Source organism: Arachis hypogaea, chromosome 15 (assembly GCF_003086295.3).
Source record: "Arachis hypogaea cultivar Tifrunner chromosome 15, arahy.Tifrunner.gnm2.J5K5, whole genome shotgun sequence".
Classification (NCBI taxonomy): domain Eukaryota; kingdom Viridiplantae; phylum Streptophyta; class Magnoliopsida; order Fabales; family Fabaceae; genus Arachis; species Arachis hypogaea.
The window spans coordinates 159,007,124-159,016,535 of NC_092050.1; the positions used below are offsets into that span (position 1 = coordinate 159,007,124).

General features: G+C 40.1%; 2 protein-coding genes across 3 annotated transcripts; both read right to left on the reverse strand.

Annotated features, from left to right (window-relative positions):
• Window positions 1-1,017: 1,017 nt before the first annotated feature.
• On the reverse strand, window positions 1,018-9,192 carry LOC112751891 (uncharacterized). Of its 2 annotated transcripts, XM_025801189.3 has the most exons (3): window positions 7,954-9,192; window positions 5,681-6,797; window positions 1,018-2,085 (listed from the first exon to the last, which is right to left on the reverse strand). In XM_025801189.3, exons 2-3 carry the CDS (start codon window positions 6,783-6,785, stop codon window positions 1,145-1,147), a joined length of 2,046 nt encoding a protein of 681 aa, XP_025656974.1. In that variant the 5' UTR covers window positions 6,786-6,797; window positions 7,954-9,192; the 3' UTR covers window positions 1,018-1,144. The 2 variants fall into 2 exon arrangements, with proteins under 2 accessions (XP_025656974.1, XP_072074230.1); XM_072218129.1 differs by lacking the exon at window positions 7,954-9,192 and having other exon boundaries at window positions 5,681-6,960.
• Window positions 7,982-9,127, reverse strand: LOC112751892 (protein MITOFERRINLIKE 1, chloroplastic). Its single transcript, XM_025801190.2, has one exon. It carries the CDS (start codon window positions 9,125-9,127, stop codon window positions 7,982-7,984), a length of 1,146 nt encoding a protein of 381 aa, XP_025656975.1.
• Window positions 9,193-9,412: the final 220 nt, after the last annotated feature.

Consider the following 9,412-nt stretch of genomic DNA (forward strand, 5'->3'; position numbering starts at 1 on the left):
TTCTCTATCATCTTCTCAATTACGTTCTGAAATGTGTGTATGCATTAGTGCTACTTTCCTTCTCTAGTGATCCTTGACCTTTCCTATAACAATCTCACTTCATCAATATTTCAAGCCAATTTTAACTTTGGCTCCAACCTTGAAGAGCTTGATTTGTCAAATTCCAGTCTTATGGATACAACTTTTCTCGTGTCATTTACTTCCATTGTGAATTCTTCATCTTCTCTTGTTGATCTTCGTCTCTCCGCTAACCTATTCACATCATCAAACATATTCCACTGGATTTTCAACTTCACAACTAACCAATCTTCACACCCTTGATCTTGGTGGCAACTTGTTAGAAGGCCCTGTTCCAATAGGTTTTGACAAAGCAATGAACTTTCTTGAAAATTGACAACAACTGCTTCATATAACACTTAATCTGCACACCAAAAATAACATCCTCTGTCAAATTTTGCTATGATCTTTGTTAACTATTATCCATTCATCTAGATTTAGAAATAACACAAACAATAAATCTAGATGTGGGATGCAAAATTTTGTAACAACTTTTGCCATCAAAAGTAACAAAACAAAACGAGTGGAAGCGCAATTTCTTATAGAGCGGCATTGCATCAAGTTCTCGCAAGAAAAATATTCACGTTAACTGTCTTATTATTACTGGAATATTTATTTAACACGCTCCAAGAAGAATGATCGAACAAATCACCACAGGAGCATAGTCTGCTGCAATCACATGGTATGCGCCTACTTACTACACAACTTATCCACAAGAGTGGGAATTAAGAATTCAGAAAAAAATTTCCAAAAGTTGTATTTTTTGTGTAATAAGTATATTAAGAATCCACCACGCGGCATAGCTTCGTTAACATTACGAAATTGGAGCAAATTAAAGCATCTGCATCACCATGTACGTACTAATAACTGGTCCTGCTTTGCTTGCAGGTCCACTATTGATTGAGAGTCTCTACCTGTCCCACCCATTTCCCACCGCCATCATTCTAAGCATGGATAATATAATAATAATTCAAGTCACCAATTACCAATAAGCAAAACGATAAATCAGTTAAGGAAATTACACAAGAGTTCAAGAGATCCACACAAACTATTACATAGTTCAAAATAACGAATAAGTAAAATTACATCATTTTCTCGGGATGTCCACAATCTGACCATCCCGAATAGTTTTGAAAGCCCCAATTGCAGAAATGTCAAAGTCGGGAGAAAGCAGCTTGACCTGGGCCTTAATCGCCTCCTCGGTCCCATTGATCACTTCCCTTGCCTTCTTCACTGTGTCCTTATTCTTCTTCTTCAAACCGGCAACCTCTCCCATCAGCCCGGCGACTTCATCCTTAGCGCTCTTGGCCGACTTCTCGACCTCTTCAAGCTTGGCCTCCAGAGCAGTAACCTTGGCCTGGGCTGCAGAAGTCTCGCCACGAGTGAAGTTGAGCTGAGACTCCAAGGTCATCTCCCGCTCGGTAAGACGGGCGACCGCTTCGTCGGAGGTCTTCACCTTTCCCTCCGAGTTAGCTAACTTCTCTCTCAAGACCTTGACCTCCGATCTCAAGCTCTCAACCTCCTGAACGGATTGGCGATACTTCCCATCCAACGTCCCAGCTTGAGTCAGAATAGGCTCAGCTCTCCTGACAATAGTCGCAGCCCTTAACATGCATCGGTAGATCCACTGAGCCTGAGCTCCAAGGTCCCTGTCATGGAAGAATTCGTCAGTACCAGGCATAAGCTGAGTGTCAATGAAGCCCCCGGCGTCAAAATTCTTCTCCATTACGGTAAGCGACCTCTCAGGACTAGAGGTCGGCTTCCGCTTACGAGGGTTGTTGACTATAGCGACATCGGCACCCTCTCCAGCCGGCTCGACCTCAGGAGGCCCCACTCCACTGCTGCTCGGACCAGTGGTGACGATTGGGCCGGTAGATTTCGGTGGTGGGGGAGGAGGAGCTGAGTGCACCTCGGCATTGGGGGAGGACGGTTGCTCGGCAGACTGGGTGGCAGAGCTATCCTCACTATGACCAGGGAGGAACTGAGACATCAAATCTTCAAGTCCAGTGTGTTCGGCGGCCATACTTACTGCGACACACAACAAGTCGTTAGCCCGGGATACATATATATATATATAAAAGCGGGGGACAGAGGGGCAACACTAGAAGCAACCGACAACTTACCCACATAGCCTCTACCCGTCTCCCAATCACCCATCAAAAGATGGGGGTTGATATTATTTTTATTGAATATTGCCAACAACACGTCGGCTACATTATTGTCTCATTGGGTCAAGCCTTTATACGTCACTTTAGTGAAGGCATTGGACCCGGCCCCGAAACTCCAATAGGTCGGAATCCGTCTCTCCCCCTCCAAAGTTAGCCAAAAAGGGTGATGACCCTCGGCAAGCTGGACCTTGAAAAACTTATCCTTAAAACCGTGAAACGAATCTTCAAATGTCCCAAAGATCCGTCTACTCTGAGCAGCCCGGAAAGACATGAACCCCTTTTTATGCCTACCCTCCTTTGAAGGGTTTGTCAAGACAAACAGCCACAAAAATACCTCGACGGAGGCCGGCAGCTCGAGATATTAACAAGCCATTTCGAAGCAACGGATAACGGCCCAACTATTTGGATGCAACTGCGACGGAGCCACGTCGCACCGGTTTAAAAGGGCCATCTGAAAAAGAGAGAAGGGGATGCGAACCCCCAAGACGGTGAACATCGCTTTATACACCCAAATCCAGTCGGCAATCCGGGGGGGTTAAGGTTAAGCTAGCAAATACGTTCGTGGTCGGCAGGGACGAACACTTCATAGGTCCCTCCTCGTCACCACCCCCACACAGTTGGTCGCGAAGATGGAACTCCGTGAGCTCCTCTAGTGTTATTTGTGAAGGCGTACCCTTCACATCCGAGGTGACCCAGGTATATCTATCAACAGGGGGTCTTGGGAGGGGAAATTGCGTCATACCTACAGTGAGGGCACTAGTCAAGGTCAGACTATAAGGCCGGCATGTCAGGAAAACAGGAACGAATGCTAAATGCTACAATGAGCATATCTACAGTCAAGCTAGGGCTAAATCTATAAGCTAAGTAAAGACCAAAAATCAGGAACCTAAATGGCAACCCCCTAACATCTACCTAACACGGTCACAACTCAAACATGCAAATCCAACACTCAATCCAAGCAAGTCCAAACAGGGAAAGAGTTTCAAGCAGCATAGCCATGAGGCAAAACTGGGAAAACAGGAAAGAAAGAAGAAACATACCAGAATGGTGATGATGATTGAAAGGAGCAGCGAAATCTTGAGGAAGTTTTGCTAAATCAAGGACGAACGCAAATGAAGAGCTTCAGAGAATGCAGAAGGAAATGTGAAGTTTGTGACAGTGAAGTGAGAAACTGAAACGCTAAAGCAAAGAGAACTGAACAATAACTAACGCCTAGAAGCGCGAAAGGCAAGGGCAGAAAGGAAATTTCACCCAGGTTTCAAATCAGTTATCAAGAGCATTAAATGCTCAGAGCAGGAAACGAGGCGACAAATGACGTTCGCCTGAGACGACGAAGCCCATGCGCGCGTAGAAGGCACGGCCTGATCACGAACGTCCGACCAAGCGACAACACAATAAGAGAGATCCGAACTCGCCAACAACGGCGTTCACGACCATAACTGACGCGTTGGGGGCACTATTCCGGCCCAGCCCAGCTGGCACAATGTCTCGAACCGGTTCGCCGACCCGACGGGCACATCACACCCAGGCCAGGAGTCCGACTCGACCCCTCCACCCCTCCAGCTGGGCACCTGACAGCTGAGGGCAAGGAAACTTCCTGGAAGGCGGGTCTGCTCCTGTGGGACCGCCCTAAGTACAGGGTATATAGGGGGAGGGCCCTACCCCTCCCCGAGGTACTTCACTACACTCCACTTTTACTGCCATCTGTACGGATTCTGATTTGGGCGTTGGAGTCCTTTTTGCAGGTGGCTCCCCCTTTACACCACAACAGCTCGGGAGGTCGCGAGGCTCCAACCATCCATCCCAAGATGCCAGCCCGGGAGATACACCCATTCACCATCAATCCAGGATCCAGATTCCCTTCATCTCTTACACCATCTCCGCTCATCCGACCCGTTCGACACCCAGACTAACGAACACCTCTAAAATTAAGGAATTCTCCTTACTAATTTTACAACCAAAATGTACCACATGTCACTCTCTCATTGCAATTCAAATCAAATATTTCCCTCCAAAATTAAAGAGTTCTCTCATCCTCCCTCTTCCTTTCTCTATTTCTCTCTTTCCTTCAACCACTCTATCTATTTTATATATCATTATCAATATCAATGACTAATTACTAATTTCCAATCAAAATGTTCAACATGACATTTTTTAATTGCATTAAAATTAAAATATTAAAATTGAAATTGAAATATACCTATATTATGTATTATTTATTATCATCTAATTTAATAATCAAATGTGTCACATAACACTCTCTTATTAAAATTGAGAAAAAATATTTGTTTCAAAATTAATAAACTCCCTTCCTAAATTCTCTCATCTACTTCTCTCCATTTTTCTATTTCTCTCTACCATTTTTACTCTATATATAATTTATATTTTATATTAATAATTTGACAAATTAAAATATGTCATCCAGTATTTTTTTTACAATTAAAATAAAATTTTTCTTCTAAAATTAACAAACTCTCACTCTCATTCTTCATCTTTATTTTTCTCTCTCTTTTCGCTCATTCTCTATTTTTTCTATCTTTCTGTTCTACAGAAAACAAAATTAACAAAATAATATAATTTATATAAAAAATATTACTATTATTATTATATACATATTTTTTTAGTTTTTTATTTAGTTTTAAATTTTTACCGCTTATATTTTTAATATATATTTTTATCTTTTTTCTTTCAAATATTTATTACATATAATTTGGAGAGAAATGTTATAATTAAAAGTTAAAATCAAGATTCAATTGTTTTAAAAAGAAATTATAGATGAGTTAATTTTATAACTATTAGTATAATTTTTTTATGCTAATATCTAATTATATTTTTATATACATAGAGAGAAAAAATATTAATTTTAAATAGTAAGTATAAAAATTAATTATTTTTATTTGTGCAATAGACTTAACACCTAATTAAATGTAAAAGTATACAAGTTAAATTATTTTAAATTTTAGATAATGAATGTTAAAATTAATTATTAATAAAAAAATTAAACTTTTCCATATCAAAATCATAACTAAAAATCTTATTATTTGATTTTTTTATCTACATATACTTTGGTCTTCTTAGTCAGAGATTTTTGTTAATCTATGACTTTTTTTTATAAAAGTAACTTGATTTTATAAATCTTTCATGCCATGCATAATCTATACTGTCAGAATAAAGTGAACCATAATTTTAAAAAATCTATATTCCCGTAATGTTATTACTGGTAAAAATATTAGTTTAAACTAAATGTGCCTCTTAATCCACCTTTCTCTATAATAATAGCAAATATATAATAGTTTTTGTTCTACTAAGGTTTTGTTCTCAGGTCTTAAGAATAACAATATTTTAAAAAATAAAGAAAATTTATTCACCAAATCCCTAACAATGTTGTTGATAGATATAATCTAATGGTAACTCTTACAAAATAACAAGAAGCATGGTGACAAAAGCAACATTACCTTGGGAGTAAGGATGTTTGCGAGGCATTCCCTTGCTGAGCGAGAAAATAAAGGAGGTGTTGAGCACTTCAAGACGGTTGTCCTCTAACTCTAAGTAAGGCATCGTATCGTAGACTTGATTCACGAGTACACGCACAGATAAGAACCTTTGCTCCTCCCCTTCCACCAACCCTAATTCAACTACTAAAATGCAAAGGGATGGAATGCCTTCTGCGAGACCACCGATGATAATGCATACTTTGCTGTTGCCAAGGTCAACAGCGTTCATTCCTGTGGACAGAGTATCAAAGTAGGATGGCTGAATCGCCTTACACAACTCATCAAGGAATTGATGGCCGCGAACGCAATAATCTTTATTATCCACCAGCAAAGCGTGTATGTCATATTGCACATGTTCTCCGGAGGGAAGCCTCCTCAAGTCCCATGTCAGCACCACCCTGCAATTGTCTACATCCCCAAGGGACGACACCAGCACAAGGGGTTCGTGAAACTGACGATCAGAAGAAGAAAATGCGCGCTCCGGTTTTTCCCACCTGAGAGTTAGGGGGTCGTAGGCATAGTCAATGCTTGGTGCGGACCGGCAATGAAAGAAGAGCTTATCATCCAGCACGAAACAGAGAGGGCAAGAACGACCAAAATCAGGGAGCACGGTTGGAGGAATAGACAAGGAATCCCATTCCCCGGAAAGGGAACTTAAAACCCATAACCCCGTCTCCATTCCTTCCGGTGTCTTACGATACCCCGCCAAGTAAACGTCATCTTGAATGTTTGCCATGTAACAGATAAGGTCGGTCGGTAGCGGAGGGATTGCGCCCGCCTCAGATGTGTCCAACTTGTTGCCGCCGACATAGGAGATTTGGCAGATCTTGGTGCCAGAATCGGTTGGACCATCGAGTAAGAAAAGTTTCGAGTGGAAGATAAAGGGATACAACATGCCGGGCTCTGGAAGCTCCAACTGGAAATCAAAGGGAGCCGGCTCAAGATGGGATTTCCAATCCCTAACCTCATTCTTCCCCAATTTTTCTAACTTCTCAATGCGGATGCCAAAGATTTTTTGGTCTGTCACCATCCACAGGCATGCTCCTGTTTCCGCCGACTCCATCATCAACAATATGAACTGAACACAGAGAAGAAAGGATTTATTTGTTTGTTAGATGGCTGGGAGATAGAATGCAGACGCAGTAGGCTATGGTTTCGGTTATAGAATATTGGATTTCCGATTTCCTCACGGATTTCTTTTATTTAAATTAATTGGCCACATCTCGATTTTTGAAAATTGAACACATAGATTTCAATTGTCTAATATATTTAGATATTTTTTTAACTAAATAATTAATTATTAGAATAATTAAATATGTGATAGTAAAATAATTAATTTTGTTTATAATAGTATAATAAAACTTTTTGAAATATCAAATACATCATTTTTATACATTATAACCGATTAGTGCTTTTTTTTTTTGAATAAAAATCCTCTAAAATGAAAAAATTGGTAAAATAATAAAGTGAGAAATTAATCACTTTTAAATTAAGACATACATTTTATAAAAGTTATAAAATTAATAGTAATTAATTTTTTACTTTACTACTTTATCAATTTTTTTATTTTAGAGGATCCTAATTCTATTTTTGTATACACGTAATATGATTATTTCTAATCACATAGATTTAAATATAGCTATTGCATAAAATTAAAGTTTAACTCATCCATAATTATAACAAAAATGAAATCAAAATAAATAAAGATGGTCACAGCTTTACATGAGTGGTTGATTTAATCTAGGAATAAAATTTACTACTAGTTAGTAGTAGTTGGTTTTAACTTCTGTCTCTCACATCTTTTAAATCTTAACTTTTTCAAAATGGCTTGAATGTGTGTATTTTATTTATTGTACTAAATTATATTATTTTATCCTAGTTTGCTCAAAAAAATCTGTTTTTTTTTTTCTTTGTTCTTATCCAAAATATTATTTTTATTCTATTAAATTTATCATCTTACTTAATTTCAAAATTGGCAAGATCATTTCAAATTGAAAGTATTACAACAAATTTCTTGCATATAGCTTAGTGAGGTATCATGAGTTCATGATAAAAACATGCTTGAAGCACCATATTAACTATGCTAGCATTTAGCCACAGGATAACTAACTTCCTAATGTATTTAACTGAAGCAACTACTTATGTCAATTGCACATATATCAAACAAAACAGGGGTAACCAATATCTTAACAAGCAAAACTAAGCAAGAGAGAACCAAAGAGAATCTGAAATACCGGTAATGAGGCAATAAACTCATGAGCCTCAGCTAGGAGAAGCAGGCACTTCACTCAACTCCTTTTGCCTCAGATATTGTTGCAGTATAGTGAGCCTAGCAGTTTCAAATGCAAAGTAACCCAATGCCGAAAAGCAAGCACTATGAAGAACTCTAAGCCCCATTCCACGGGTAAGTCCAACCCACCCTTCCTCCTTTAATATCAGCTTCACCGTTGCCGAAACCCCGCCGTACACAACAGCAGCAGCCTTGTTCACAGCATCTCCATGAACCTGAGTCATCAGCCTTGTCTTCACCACATCCAAAGGAGTGGTTATCGAAGCCGAAATTGCGCCGGCAAGTGCGCCGCAAAGCACACTCTGAACAGGTTCCAAGTGAGACTTCTTAGTAGTGTTCAAAACCGCAGCTTTCAAGTACTCAAATGATGAATAACTCAAAACCCCAGCAGGTAAATTCCTCAGCAATGTAGCTGAGTAACCAGCATATAACCCTAAAAACCCATCCTTTTCTAAAATCTTCACCAAAACCTGCCAAGATCTTCCCTTTGCACCAGCTTGCATTCTCTGAGTAATCAATTCCTTAGGTACCATTATAGCAGAAGACATAATATTTCCCATTGCACCAGCACTCGGTGGAATCAACGGAGAAGGGAACCCTTCAATTTTGGATAGAAATGACTTACCGAACTCGCAGGTTCCGAAAGACACTGCAGAAGAAGCGGTGGATCCAACAATAACCGCAGATACGCCACTGTAGAATCCGAGAATACCCTTTTGCTGGAAGGTCTTCACGACCGCGTCAATGGCATTCTTGTAAAGTTGGGATGCTCCTTTGGTCTGCATCTTGGTCTTGATTGTGTCGAGCGGGTGGAGGCAGACGTAGGTGAAGGCGCCGGCGATTCCGCCACCGGCTGCGCCGATTAGTGCACGCTCGACGACGGTGAGGTTTTTGAGCAAAGTTTGGGGCTTTGGGGCGGGCTTTGAAGTGGGCCGGATCCATTGTGGGCTGTGAGCGGTGGGGTATGTGGCAGTGGCGGTGGCGGTGGTAGAAGCGAAAGGAGGGTTTGTAGCGGTGGCGGCGAAGTGATTGAGGATGGAGGGGAAATCAGTGGGGTGGCGGTGGGGATTGGGATTAGGAGAAGGGAGGCCAAGAGAGGATGAGATCCTGGCCTCCATTGAAGAGAATCTGGTGTGAGCTTCGGCCACTCTTGCCTTGCGCGTTAAACACAGTCAGTGACAGCGGAGCTAAAAAATAAAGGCACCACTTAAATAAAGATGCCAAAAATAACTTTATGGTAAAGACGCCTACGTGGTAAAATTTAAATTATACATTCTAAAGCCACACTTTTTACTTAAAACCATAATTTTTCACAAAGAAAAGCGTCACCTAATGGAAAAAAGTAAATTAGAATATTTAAGAGAAGAAATAATTAAATTATCAAAATTAATAGATCAAAAATT

Coding starts and splice junctions, on each gene's coding strand:
- LOC112751891 (XM_025801189.3), bottom strand. CDS start 6,785: ATGATGGAGTCGGCGGAAACAGGAGCATGCCTGTGGATGGTGACAGAC. Junction 2,086..5,680: donor CAAACATCCTTACTCCCAAG/GTAATGTTGCTT, acceptor TGTGTGTCGCAG/TAAGTATGGCCGCCGAACAC.
- LOC112751892 (XM_025801190.2), bottom strand. CDS start 9,127: ATGGAGGCCAGGATCTCATCCTCTCTTGGCCTCCCTTCTCCTAATCCC.